The following is a 15311-nucleotide window of genomic DNA, read 5'->3' as shown; positions in this document are numbered from 1 at the left end:
AATGCAACTCCCATTACGTCATTCTATTCATTGGGCATACCTTACTAGTGTTGCCCTGAAAAAATCATATTAAGTTTCGATATTTGCAAGTATAATTATTACTGTATAATGATTTATTTGAACAATCGGTAAAGTAAAAAAATCTACATCTAACGTCGTCGTAGTTAAGTATTGAGCCATGAGTATAATCTACCGATTTTATAAGTGTGTCAGATTATGCACAAGAAACACTAATTACGTGTGGCGCACTATAAGTTTCCGGAATGAATAAGAAAAAAATACTATAAATGGTCAGAAATGAATTTATTTTAAATTTTTATTGAATTGATATACAATTATTTTTTGTGAAATTACTTCACTAGTTTGTTAAAATTACTAATACAATAATATTAATTAATTAATTACTAATATAATTACTAATACAATTGTATTAATAATGAGAACAAAGTAATTAATTTATTGTTTCTCAAAATAGTCTCCGTTAGCACTTTTTCATACGAATGAACCAATTATGAAAACATTTAAACCACTCCTCCGTGATAATCTCTGAAACATATTTTTCATGCTTTCAAGATAGCCTCTTCAGGTGATGAAAATCCTTGACCTCGTAACTGGTTCTTAATTTATGGAAATAATTAAAAGTCAGAAGGTGCCAGGTCGGGGACTGTACCGTTGGACTGTACCTGCAACGTTGACTTATGGTCACCGTTGCTCACCTTCAAAAATTCATTTGTCTGTCTGACTGTGTGAGAACTGGCATTATCGTGGTGCACAATGATGCGGCGTTTACGGTTATTTTTACGGAGTTTGTCAATAATTTCCGGCAAACAAATGGTCGTGTACCAATCACTATTCACGTTACAACGATTCTCCAAAGCAACAGTAGCCACGTGTCCAGTTTTATTAAAAAAAGAAGCAATCATCCCCTTAGAGGCACTTTGCGCCACTTTGGTTGGTTTCGGCTCATTTCGAAAGACCCATACGCTCGATTGCTGATTTGTTTTGGGATCGTAACTATTAATCCATGTTTCGTCACCTGTTACTATATCCCACACTAAATTTGACGCCCCTTCGTTGAATCTGATAAGCATGGCATTGCACCAAGTAACGCGATCCGTTTTTTGAGCCTCAGTCTAATTGTGTGGGATCCATCAAGAGCACATCTTTGTCACACCCAAATGTTTGTTGTGTAGTATTGATTGTATTTGACTCATGCCTATGCCTAAAGATGCCCGAATCTCATGGTATGTCACATGCCTGTCTGTTTTGATCATACGGCGCACAGCATCGATGTTTTTGTTGTACACAGCAGTGGACGGGCGACCATCACGAAATTCGTCACTGAGATTCACACGACCGCGTTTGAATTCTGCAAACCAGCTGTAAATAGTTGTCTTGCATGGTGCTTCATCGCCAAAAGCAGTTTAAATCCGAACGAAACTCCGCTGAGCTGTTAAATTACACTTAAAGTCGTAGTAAATCATACTACGAAAGTTTTCACGAGTTAATCCATGGTGATGTAGACAACCAATTTGTAAGATAACGTCACAATGAAAAAAACAAGTGACAGTCAGATGAAACATATTCTACAGTCGTAGCAGAGTTCCATTTTCAAATGTTGTAATTAAATATTGTTTTAAATATTGTTTATGTAAGTGGTCAGTTCCGGAAACTTATAGTTCGCCGTATGTACTCGAATTTACAGCTCCTTCAACGTAGTTATGAATTAATACGAAACTTGATGAGCGAAATTAATACTAAACTTGATGAGCGGACCAATATTAAAACGGCCGTAATAGCGTGCCGGTACTATAATGTTAGATGATTACAAGTTAAAATGAACGCTACAGCTTGGAAACTTAACACTTTATTTCTTTCCCGTTACATAGTTTTAAAAATATGAAACAAATATTTTATTCTAAAATATTAAATATTTTAGGTGCCCTTGTCGTATTAGATGTGCACGCTCGAGATGTACTTATGTTACTTATTGAATGTAAGGTGCAATTGGACAATGACTTCAACTGGTTATCACAGATACGCTACTATTGGGAGGTACGTAGTCAATGAATCTTGAAATGCATTAAATAAAGCTCAAGATTTTAGATTTCATTGAATTACATCTACATGCAAACATGTTTTGAAATTGACTTCCGCTTTTGGGCAAAAAATGAGTTGTGTGAGTAATTTTCACGATAATTTTTTGTACCTTATTTCGGTGGCAATTTTTTTTATTAAACATTCTAGAATATTTTCTTGAAGAATTATTTAATATTCTAGTGTGGTATCCTGAAATATTATTTATAACATATTTGCTCGTAAAGTGGCTGAAATCACACCGATTTCAATATCGTAATGTATTTCATTACGCACTTGTGCGTTATTGTAATGTAAATCGCACAGGTGCGTTATTGTAATGTAAAACGCACGAGTTTTTTTTTTAATAAAGTAACATGCACGGCTTTTTAAGATGCTCCGTCTAAAAATGAACGATACTTTTTTAAATCTTTGCAAAGAGTTTTTATGTTAGAAAAGTGGTCAATATTTTATGAATGAAATTAACTTTGGGAGATAAAATATAGTAAATAAACATTTGATTCCTTCATTTAATTAATTTTGACAATAAATTACAACCATTTATCTGTAACAAAAACACAAAAATATTAATTTACTTTATTAGTAATACTATTTTTATACCTTTGCCTAAAAAAAAGTTGATGCGCGCGCATGGCTAATTTGTGGACAAGTAAAAATTATTAGGCGCGCTTTTTCTTTTCGCTGTATTGTTTTTATTTGAAAATGTCGTCAAGTAATGATGAATTTATTAATTTGACACCGCCACAAGTCTTAAACGCAGTGAAAAAGGCTACTCTAAGCCTCTTACCTGAAAAATCGACCGATAGATACTTACAAGCGTATCAAAATTTCATCACATGGAAAACAAGCAAAGATTCATTTTCAGAAAATGTGTTTTTAGCCTATTTCATGAAACTTTCTCAAAAATATAAGTCAAGCTCATTGTGGTGCTATATGGTGCACTTTGGTGACATACGCCGCACAAACAGAGTTGGGCAAAATACATATTGCGTCTTAATTAAAATATAAATTAGTAAATACTTCCTGATTTAAAATACAAAATACTTTCATGAGGTGTATTGTAAAATTTAGAGTACAAAATATTATTAGGTAGAGGTATTTTGATCTCTTTTATTTAAAATATAAATTACCACTGATCGGGATTGTTAAAACGCCAATTACAGAATGATATTACAATAAACTAATTATTAATAAAATTGCAATTACTGTCATTTGACAGTACGGCAGATGACAAGTAAATTCATCACTAACGTTTTAAATATATTTCAGTATATCTCAAATATGTGTATAAAATATAAATACGTGTTTATAACTAATATTTCAAGTACTACCTTAAAATGTATTATGTAATTGATATTTCAAATAAAATTTATATAACAGTTACAAAATAAATGGTAAGGTAGATAATAATTGACATACAATTGCCATCAAATCGTATTTCAATTACAAGTCGAAAACTACGTAGCCCTGCGTACACATATGTGCGTACGTTGATAATGATAACTAGAACAACCCTGTAAGATATTATATATAATTCGTGATTGTATTACGCTGCGTTACGCAAATCTAATATCGGAATCTTAATGAAAGGAAGTAAAGAAACCTTACCCTTTATATTATAGGATGCAATGTAATTAATATTTTTTATTTCTTTATATTCTGGTTACAAAGACGCATAAGTAAATTCTTTACATACTAGTATAGATAATAATATAAAACAAACACTAATGATAAATTTTTACACGTATTGTCTGCGACGTGTGACGCAACGTGGGTGTCCGGTAACCGGCCTCGGAAACGACGGCACATGACACCCTTCAGCCAAAACTCATAATTTTAATGAAGGCATATGATAATACTTCTTTATATGTAGGAACAAGAAGAGGACAAGACGTGGCAGATAGCAACCCGAATGATAAATTCCACACTAATGTATGGCTATGAGTATCTCGGAAACACAGGTCGGTTGGTGGTGACGCCTCTCACCGATCGCTGCTTCAGGACGCTCTTCGGGGCGCTGCATTTAAACTTAGGTAAAAAAAACAACTTGAAAAGATCTTCGACTTATGAGACAAAAACATTAAATAATTAATGGATCTTTACGCAGTTTTAAATATAAGAATGTAAACAACATTTTGAAAAAAGTTGCTATAAAGAATTTTTCAGCTTTTTATAATTTTTTAAATCAATGTCTTAAAAAGATACATTAAATTTTGTTTTGTGCATTAGATTATTTCTAGCCATTATAACTATTTTTCAAAATAAACTATTTCTATGGAAAATATTAAATAATTAATAGCAGTAATTCTTGTAATAAAATTAGAAAACATTATACCGTGATTTGCAGTGTTTTGGTTTGACACGATAGATACACACATCAAAAGTGTCTAGGGATCAAGTGCGTTTAAGAGTATTGCTCTGTAATTAGGGTTAATTATATTAACTTTTTTGTATCGCTATTGATACTTTTTAGTGAGTTTTAACATTTAAATAAGGAATATTGTTTAAAATTCGATAATAAGAAGAAAATCGATTGTCAATGTGGTTTTGTATAAAAATGAGTTATAGCGTTTTGACAAAATCATTACAATATCTGCATCGGAACCGAAACAATTTACATTATTATGGAGAGACGACATCATTTAACCCGAGAAGTGATGATGCGAGCCGTCGGAATGTTGGAAGCTGGTTCCAGGCAACGTGCTGTGGCTTTCACTCTTAACACTACACAGAGCGTCATAAGTCGCCTCTGGACGCGCTATCGAATGACGGGCAGCGTGGCCGAGCGACATGGAGGACGATCTCGCATCACGACTCGCAGACAGGACCCGTATATCCAAAATACTGCTCGACGGAATCGTACCATGACCGCCATGATGTTGGTTACGAGGCTCCACAGCTCCTCAGGCTTGCTAATAAGCGATCAAACAATCCGAAATCGTTTACGTGAAGTGGGTCTGCGATCCCGAAGGCCGCTCAGAGTTCCACCTATTGCACCCTGCAATCGCAGGACCCGTTTACGATGGGCTCGCGAACACAGAAACTGGGAGGAAGAAGACTGGCACTATGTGTGCTTTTCGGATGAATCCCGCTTCGGTATGAGACCGAATACAAGACGTACTCGAGTTTGGAGAACATCTGGACGTCATGAACGTTTGAGATATTGTCAGGAAGTTCATCCATATGGTGGGGGAACAATAATGATATGGGCCGGTATTTGGATCGGCGGAAGAACCGATCTCATTTGGATCAGGGGTAACCTCAATGCTCAAGTTTACGCAGAGAGGATTGTTTCAGATGTTATCATCCCTTTGCGAGGCCATTTGGGTGATTCATTTCAACTAATGCATGACAACGCACGTCCACACACGGCTAGAGTCGTAACACGCATTCTTGCCGAAGCTCGTATCAACGTTCTGCCGTGGCCTGCTCAATCGCCAGACCTCAATCCAACTGAGCACGCATGGGATATGCTTCAAAGAAGAGCTGTGCCGAGTATGCATACCGTACATACTCTACAACAATATTTTGACTTGTTACAAAACACATGTGATTTTGAAACTCAAAGTGATTTTGATGAACTCATCTTAAGCATGCCAAATCGCTGTAATTGCGTGATTCGTGTTAATGGTGGAAATACAGATTATTAATTTTCTTATCTTTACAATAAAAATGAGCAAAATCATCATTTTCGCCATTTTTTTTGTCATTTAATTGACGCCGTTAATTTGAGTTTTTTCCCACAATTTGCAAAAACGTAAATTTTAGTTTATTTTAATTAAATATAGGGGTAAGCGGTTAAATAAAACATAAGCATTAAAGTAAGAAGTCGTCCTGGAAGACTGGATTTGGTAAATATTGCTTAAATAATTTTTATTTCAAAAATACTCACTTGATCCCTAGACACTTTTGATGTGTGTACATTCATGGAATACAAGGTTTGCTTTTCACTCTCTGTTTTATATAAACATACAAGGTAAATGAGCAACGGGAATAAGTAAACAAAGGTCAAATTGCGAACTTCTTTTCCAGGAGGTGCACCAGAAGGTCCAGCTGGAACGGGTAAGACGGAAACCACTAAGGATTTGGCTAAAGCCGTCGCGAAACAATGTGTCGTGTTCAACTGTTCAGATGGTCTTGATTACATTGCCCTTGGAAAGTTCTTCAAGGTATTTTTCGTATTGTATTTTTTGCACGTAAAAAAATTCTGATTGTGCTGTACATGAAGCAAGAAGGGTTCTTTAAGGTCCTATATCGACAAACCTTTTGTAATTTAACTAGGGTCTTGCATCTTGTGGTGCGTGGTCATGCTTCGATGAATTTAATCGAATCGATTTGGAGGTGCTTTCTGTGGTGGCACAGCAAATCCTTTCCATCCAGCGTGGCATCAACTCCGGTGCAACGGAACTACTCTTCGAAGGCACATTGCTCTCGCTAGACAAGAGCTGTGCTGTATTTATTACCATGAACCCAGGTTATGCTGGAAGATCGGAATTACCTGACAACTTAAAGGTTAGTTTCTTGCATACAAAAGTTTAATGACATTTTATAGGTTTTTTGTTCGTATCTGATTTGCTGACCTGAGAGATACCCATATCCTCCTTTCCGGAATACCCATTCCGGAAAGACTACGGTATAGAGGGCGTCCGGGCTAAGCCCTTCGCCAGTGATACGACCTCACGGGCGTCTCTGGTGGACCCGGACTCGCTAGGGTTTGTGGTTAGCTGTAAATGTAGATGAACATTCGTCCGCGACTAAAGAGGAGATTAACTATTGGACTTAGCTGTGGCAACCGTCAGTTACGCAATGCGCAACAGGAAGTGAGCATGCCTATAGCTCCGGTACCTGACTGTTCGTACCTCATACCCGCATACTAGAGGAAATCCATATTCAACAGTGGGGTGTATATAACCAAAGTATTGAAATAAATAAACAAACAATTGATAAACACATTATCTAAATTATGTACATTTTTAGGCACTATTCCGATCGGTCGCAATGATGGTACCGGACTATGTATTGATCTCCGAGATAGAATTGTATGCGTTCGGTTACCTGAATGCTAAACCGCTAGCTGTGAAGATCGTCGCTACATACAAATTGTGCTCGGAGCAACTGTCTTCGCAGAGTCATTACGATTACGGTATGTGTTTTAGTCGTGCCGTAACGTCGTCGTAGTCTAATGGTTTGACATACCGTCTCTCAAGTAGACGGTCGTGGACTCGAATCGAGCTTGTATCTCTTGAGTTTTTCGATATTTATGTGCAAATTTTAATTTGAAATTTACCATGACTTAGCCCCGCACTAGGGAAATCCTGTATCGCGGGTGCCATGGGCACACCCATAGACAACCACAAATTACACCCAAACTCACGAGAGAAATAAATGTAGGCCATACAAATATTTCTCCCGGCCCGGGAATCGAATCTGGGACCTCAGCGTGGTAGGCATGGTAACCGTTCGACCACGGTAGCAGGCTGCAAAGGAATTTAATGATGTGTGAGGTTCCGAATCCGCATTTGGTCTGCGTGGGAACCATAGCCCAAGCCCATTGTGAGCGAAGGCCTGTGTCCAGCCACTGCTGGACTTTATATATGCTGGCTATTATATGTGTTTTAGTAGTAGAGCTCATTGTAAAAGAGTTCATCTAGCGAAGTTACGTACTTACTTTGCCTATTTCTGCCGCCAAGTAGTAATGTAAGGGTGCTAGTAAAACAACAGGTCCGTGGGACTTGAGAAAAAACTCTGCGCGGAACTGCAATTGCAGCCGTGTCGCCTACTTATACCAGGTACATGAGTTGTGGACTTGATATTATAAAAAATGTAGCAACCAAAAACGAAAATTGTGTTATAGTGTGACTGTGAAGAGAAGTACAAATCTTGTATGTATTTCTAACTTCATTTGTTCGCAAATCATATATTTTATACAGTTGTTCATTAAGAAGGAAAGTGAGAAGAGTGTACAGTTATTTGGCACATAAGTAATTAAAGGTAAATGTCAATGAAAATATAGTACCTAACTATGAAAATGATATCCTTACTAGGTATGCGCGCTGTAAAGTCAGTGTTGCGCGCTGCAGGCGCACTAAAACTGCGTTATCCAGATCAAGATGAAGAAGTCATCCTACTGCGTTCTATCAAAGATGTCAACTTGCCTAAATTTTTGGAACATGATGTGCCCCTATTTATGGTAAAATATTTATACAAGCACACTATAACGGTGCAACAAAAAGGTAGATTAATATTTTGATATATGAAACTGTCCATGAGTTTGAATAACTTGAGCCAGTAATAACATTTTAATGCGAAAAAAATGTTGCGACTTTTCATACAAACATGTCGTCGCTGCAACGCAATATAAGGGAAATGGAAAAAGTTTTTGGCATAAATAAATATTATTTCTGAATTTAGTAGCTTAGTGTGACTTTTATACTATATACGAGAGTGGTTTCATAATTCCGTGACAATGTAAAGAATTTTTTTTTTTTTAAGTTATGGTTTATTTTTCTACGTAATCTCCTTTTAACTCTATATGCCTCTATGTCCAGCGATATTCCAACTTGTTCAGCTTATCAAAAAAATATTTTTTGCTAAACTGACAAACAGCTATCACTCCTCATTTGATGCAAATCCGTAAAAAAAAAACAGATAAAAACGTCAAATGGGGCCACATCTGAATACGGAGAGGGTGTGGTAATAGTTTGTATCATAATTCGACAAATTTAGATGTTCTGATTGCAGATGAGAAACGGAGTAGTCAAAATACCGGTTTCTCCATCTTCAAAAAATATAGGAACTGGCCTGACATTGCGCCAAACAGGGATCTGTAGAAATCGAGAGGGAGGCCTTTACCCAGAAGTTGCTCACAATAACAGACTAATTAAAAAAACATTGTCCTACCTTTTTATTTCACCCTGCATATTCTTTATAGCGCACACCGATATAACTGTCTGTTAATGCCAAAATTTGTTTTCATTGCGCTATAACGGAAATGAAAGGGGTTTGAACCATTACGTCGGGGATAGTGTAAATCCGCGTATGTAGGCATTGGTAAAAGCGCGTATCTGCAGTAAACCTAATTTTACAGGAGAGAGATTGAAAGTTATTACTTTGTTATTTCAATGACAGTAAGCATTAATTTATATTGTCTACGGACTGGTAACAATAGGTTCCCGTAAATCACGCCAATTTGGTTGCCACGACATTACGCGTATTTGATTTGGCCACTAAATTACCAAAATGGAAACTTATAATCCAATGTTAGTTACGCGTTACTATCCCCGACGATTTGTTATTTGTCTCCACATTTATTTTGGATATGTTTTTCGAAATGGAGTATCCTCGGCTTTGATAGTTATATTTTTAAACCAGACTCTACGTGATTTAATCTCGTTGCTAATTAGCTTTTTATACTATACGTATACTGTGTATTGATGCTAGCTATCGATATTATATTATTGCGAGACTTTCGGCTGCAACGTCGAACAGAATGGAACTCATTTTCAGATAAGTAATGGTAATGGTAAATGGTAGAGTGAAAAGTTAGTAGTTAATTAGTCAGCCGTGAGCATGGAACCTGTTAGTTTGTTTGAAAAAACAATCATATACGATTGAGATCGAGAGAGATTGAGATATCTAGGTACCACTTTTCTATCATGTTACAGGGTATTATATGTGACTTGTTCCCTGGTTTACCTTTGCCTGAGGCGGGCTTGCCGCACCTAGTTGCATGCCTAAAAGAAGAATGCGTTCCTCTTAATTTACAATCAAATGATTTCTTTGTGGAAAAGGTAAAAGTTCTTAAACATTCATTATTATGTAACGTGGCCGTTATAGAAATTTTACACCCATCGTTTTTTTCTTGCAGGTGCTACAATTATATGAGATGATTCTCGTACGACACGGACTCATGTTGGTCGGATTCCCTTTCTCGGGGAAGACAAAGTGTTACCATGCACTCGGTGCTGCATTAGGCGGAGTATCGCGAAAAGTGCGTGATTTACAAATAATTTCATAATATCAGTCCGTCCATCTTTTTGTTAATATCGTCCATTTTACTTAAAAACCTAAGTCTATACGGTTCAAAGCCACAGTTGATTCTTGCGATGACAGTCGATAAATAAATAGAATTAATGAGGGGGGATATTTGTTCCTCTCTTCGAGAGGTTTATGATTAAGTATTTCTCAGGTTAGGTTATTTAGGAAATAACCAATCCAAAAGTAACCAGTTTGCGTTAAAATCGTTATGGAACTTGCACGTCGAAGAAGGTTCACAAACCTCCGATAACCTCCGAAAACCCACATTGGGCAAGCGTGGCGGACTATTATCTTCGCACGAGAGGAGACCCGTGCCTAGCATGGGGACGTATAAATGGGTTGATAGTGATGGAGATACAACATACAACTTTACATATGTATATTAGGAATGCTAAAATTTATTATGATACTAATGGGGTTCATAATCGTCTTTTTTCAAATTAAACGTTCTTTTTATGTGGCCAGTGCTTCATATCGTCTGTTTAAAGGTAAAACCACATAAGTGATATCTTTCACAAAAATTTCCAAATAATGTACGTGTTGTGAGAAAATCACCATCTTTCTGCAGTTAAAACTGTGTTGAGTTTCACCTGCAGAAAGATAGTTATTTCCTTATCATACTTATATAAATTAAAGACTTTTGTGGAAAATGTTACCTATGTGGTTTTACCTTTAAACAGACGATTTGAAGCACTGGCCACATAAAAAGAACGTTTAATTTGAAAAAAAGAATTATTTTAAATCGTATTTTGATTTCGATTAATACGGTCTGGGATATTTGGCCAGCAGTTTATATGTATTTGGTTATCATAATTCAACCTTTTTTGGCAAAGTTCTAAATATGTCCATGAGTATATAAAAATATGTAAAAATTACTATTTGGCACTTAAGGTTCATTACCTCTCAGCTACAGATACATTAATGTGATATGAAAGTGATATAAATACTTGTGTGTGAAATAATGTGATATAATGAATTTTTGCACAGGGATTGATGGAGGAGAACCCTGTGGAATGGACTGTGATAAATCCGAAATCTATCACGATGGGTCAGCTGTACGGGCAGTTTGACCCAGTATCACACGAGTGGTCCGACGGAATATTAGCTGTGAGCTATCGCGCCTTTGCTGTCTCTACAAATGACAACAGGTACTGTATTAAATTTTTAACGTAACTCTTTTATAGCACATTATGTCACAAGGACGGTAATTCTAATACGAACATAAGGGCAGGTTCAATATTCTTAATTGTCCGAAACTTTGTAATTGTTCCGCTCGTGTGGCATGCAATGTTTTTCATCGCACTGGCGAGAAAGCATTTTTCCTTTTTTTTAAATGAAATACTGCATTGTGTTGTTAGGGGCGGTAAATAAGGTATTACGAACTAGATTCTATTAGCTTTCGGAGTCAAGGTTCGTAATTCCCGTACCGCTTGAAACATACAATATTTTCCATCACACTTGCACTTTAAAAAAACTCGTTACCGACCATAGCTGTAATGAGAAGAAAAAAGGCCCGAGGGTTTTATTTAGGGCATTTATACTTAAGTTAGCCTGTATTCTATAATACTATTTACGTGCAAGTGTGATGAAAAATAACTTGTAATCGTACTAACCTCTAAGATAAACCATAATCACTTCTAGCATATTGTGTGTTGTGTTGTTTTGTTTTGTTATTATTTATTTGTTTGGTGTTTATCGAATTTTTGGGTTTTCGCTAATGATACACATTGCGATGAAATATTTTCTTCGGATCTAAATCGCGTATGTTTGTTTTTTTAAGCAAACTAACGTTTCGAGACCTTCGCTGGCAGGCTGACAGGTAACATTTTGATAGCAGTGGAGCTCCTTGTTCGTCTAGGGTAGTATTGCCACCTTACCTATTTCTGCCGCCAAGCAGTAAAGTCAACATTACTGTGTCCGGTTTTGGTAAGGGTAAGAGTGGGACTTGTCAACTTATGTATCAGGGTGACGGGCGCAGTGGCAGAGCCTCTCAGGTCTTTGTGATTTGAAGTTTTGAGTGGCATTGCAACTATTATGGTTAGGAGTCTAGCTTACTATCAAGCGCACGACTTTTTCGTCCAGTTACTTGATGTTATAAAAAAAAAGTATAGAAACATTAGTTTTTTTGAAAATATACGTCATTTAGATCCGAAAAAATAGCTGCGTTTCCAATTATTAAGTGTTATTATTATTTTTCTCTTTGCTTCATCAACCTTTGTTTATTAGATTGTTCTCGATAATTATTATTGTAACATATATCTAGTGCTGCGTTTTACCAATATATGTGAAGGTCTTTGTTTTGCGTTAACTGCATCGTTATCCCTTTTAACCCTTTGACCCATCGAGCTCGTGGTTTTTACGCTCCACTCTGCCCGGTGAATAAAGGCATAACAGAGGTGGGTGTTATTCCCTCCGGGATATCTTTTCGTCCTTCGCGTCGTCGTTACTAAGTAACAGCTCGTCCTACGGGTTGTTAACATTATTATTAAATCAAATTAGTCTTTCTTTATTTTAATTGTTCCTTTCACAGAAAATGGCTTATTTTCGACGGCCCGGTAGACGCGATTTGGATCGAAAATCTGAATACGGTACTTGATGATAATAAAAAACTCTGCTTAATGAGCGGAGAAATTATTCAGTTAGCTCCAACTACTAACTTAGTATTTGAACCCATGGATTTAGAAGCTGCATCTCCAGCGACGGTACTATTCATATGCATATACGTATAATAATAATTATATAGATCTTTAATTGATCCAAATTTCACACGACAGGGATTTAACGTTATTACTTTGTTATTTCAATGGCTAGGACTTTCATTTATGCACAGTAAGCATTAATTTATGTTATCCACGGACTGATAAAAATAGATTCCCGTAAATCACGCTAATTTGGTTGCCACGATATATACGCAGATTTGATTTGGCCACTAATATACCGAAATGGAAACTCATAACCAATGCTAGTTCCCGACGATATGACACATTAACTGCACATGAATATTTAATTGAAGAAACATTTTTTGTATAAGTAAATAAATGCGCATTTGACCTCCATCTCACCTGATGGAAAGCGACAATAAGGTCAACGATGTAGCATGCACACTTAAATAGAGCCCATTCATTTTCGCCTTCAAAAGGCCTAAGTTATTACAGTGTAAGGGGACCTTACCTGTTTCTGTTGCCAAGCAGTAATGTGAACATTACCGCGTTCCGGTTTCGGTAGGGGTGCTGGTGGAATTACATGCACATACGACTTGTCAACTTATGTCTCAGGATGTCAGGCGCAGTGGCAGTGCTCCTCAGATCTTGGTGATTTAATGCTCCTCAGTGGCACTGCAACTGGACAGGCGTGTCGCTATCCACCAGGCACACGACTTGTTCGTCCCGTCGCTTAGTATTATTAAAAGAAATACGTATTGTGTAGCACTGACGACAGGTTATTTCAAAAGTCACATGATGGGTTGAACAAGTCGTGCGTCTAGCAGTAACCGATATGCCTATCAATAACAGTTGCAGTTGCCAATTGCCAATCAGGTCCATAAATCGCAAATATCTGAGGGGCGCTACCACTGCATCCAACACACTGACACATAAAGTTGACAAGTGTCATGTGCCTGTAGTTTCACCAGCATCTTTACCCTTCAAAACCGAAAAGCAGTAATGCTTACATTACTGCTTGGCGGCAGAAGTAAGTAACGTAACAGTACTTCCCTGGACAAACTCCTTGCAAGTAGCTCTACTGCCGTCGAGGATATAATCAGAAATAGAGACGAAATAAGTGTCATCCATCACTGGTAACTCATCAAGCAATTGGCTCTTATGCCACTTTAAATATCAACTCTCGTTTGCACTGAAGTCACAAATTAGGAAGCTGAAATAGTACATACATCTCCAACAACTGACCTGTGTGAACGTCTCCGTATATTCCAAAAATATTCTGTATTTATTGTAATAAAGATAATGTCTCTAACTATAGCGGGCTGTTCCATTCGGTAGTGTGGAACAGCAAAACATCTAATTACAAAACAAAAGGAATCACTTTTCATCAGTAATTAAATATTAAATATGTAAGAAATAAAGTAAAGGGCCCGAAACGTCGGTTTGCTTGAAAAAAAAAAAAACAACAAATATACGCGATTTAAATCCGGAAAAATAGTTTCATTTCCTATGTGTAATAATCGCGAAAACCTAAGGAACTCGTTAAATACGTAATTTTTCAATTTTCGTTCGTTATAGTAATGCTCAAGTTAAAGTGATCGATTTGAAGTGAAACAATTGACAACACCCGTCAATTGTGTCGGATTTGGGCTGGCCAATCGGAGTGCATTTGTCACCGTAATGATATGGCAGAATAGTTTTCAAACAAATCAAATGACATCTCGTCTCTTTTTCTGGTTATATACTCGATATACTCGATGTCTACTGCTATTAAAATATTTCTAGCTAAAACTTAATTTTCACGATGTGTGTTTCTATACCTTTTTATTACACCCTGTCTATTATAACAAATGAAAAGAATAAATGAGGTAAATTTAATAAATTATAGAATCTTTATCCAAAATTAAATTAAACACCTTCCTGTTAAAGTTAGGGATAATTTCTTCGGCTGGCAGTACCTTCATTAATTTTAGGTATCACGGTGTGGTATGATCTACATGGAACCGAAAGGTCTTGGTTGGAAGTGTTTGATGGAATCGTGGTTGAACACTCTTCCGGCGACATTGCACAGCGTCAACAAGAGTGTTATCAGAAATCTATTTAACCGCTTCACCTCCCCATTGCTTTGGCTTGTTGAATATTCTGGACAGGTTAAGGTAAGTTCTCATCAAGAATAATTTAAATTTTATTCGATCATATTGATTAATAAGCGTTTGATCACGGGAGTGATCTTCTCATATTTTAAGTCGGTATCGATGCGGTGCTAAAGCAATCACTGGTGTAAAAATCACGAACTAATACAGCGGATTATTAAAAGTAAAAAAATAAATATAATTAAATAACTTCGTTACGGATGAACCAATGTCGTTGCTGATTATTTTGAAATGTGTGTCAATGACACAGTAATGACAAAGTAATGACTTTATCCAACTACTAATACGGTTGGCAAATTTTCAAAAAATAGTTGTAAACTTTAAAAAAATTATAAATTATTTTTATTTATATATAAATTATGAC

At 36.5% G+C, this 15311-nt stretch overlaps 1 protein-coding gene across 1 annotated transcript in view; it reads left to right on the top strand.

Annotated features, from left to right (window-relative positions):
• Positions 1-15311, top strand: part of LOC113232159 (dynein heavy chain 7, axonemal) — a 77116-nt gene that overhangs the window by 18854 nt on the left and 42951 nt on the right. The window contains exons 22-32 of the mRNA XM_026466800.1: positions 1940-2055; positions 3971-4130; positions 6130-6266; positions 6379-6609; positions 7075-7240; positions 8142-8287; positions 9762-9887; positions 9965-10087; positions 11122-11282; positions 12665-12836; positions 14768-14950. Coding sequence (XP_026322585.1) covers positions 1940-2055; positions 3971-4130; positions 6130-6266; positions 6379-6609; positions 7075-7240; positions 8142-8287; positions 9762-9887; positions 9965-10087; positions 11122-11282; positions 12665-12836; positions 14768-14950 — 1721 coding nt within the window. The remainder of the gene's footprint in view (positions 1-1939; positions 2056-3970; positions 4131-6129; positions 6267-6378; positions 6610-7074; positions 7241-8141; positions 8288-9761; positions 9888-9964; positions 10088-11121; positions 11283-12664; positions 12837-14767; positions 14951-15311) is intronic.

The sequence above is a fragment of the Hyposmocoma kahamanoa genome, unplaced genomic scaffold (genome assembly GCF_003589595.1).
Source record: "Hyposmocoma kahamanoa isolate Upper Pololo Valley unplaced genomic scaffold, ASM358959v1 102, whole genome shotgun sequence".
In the NCBI taxonomy this organism is placed as follows: domain Eukaryota; kingdom Metazoa; phylum Arthropoda; class Insecta; order Lepidoptera; family Cosmopterigidae; genus Hyposmocoma; species Hyposmocoma kahamanoa.
Note: the sequence above shows the minus strand (reverse complement) of the source record. Positions and strands in the feature narration are given on the sequence as shown.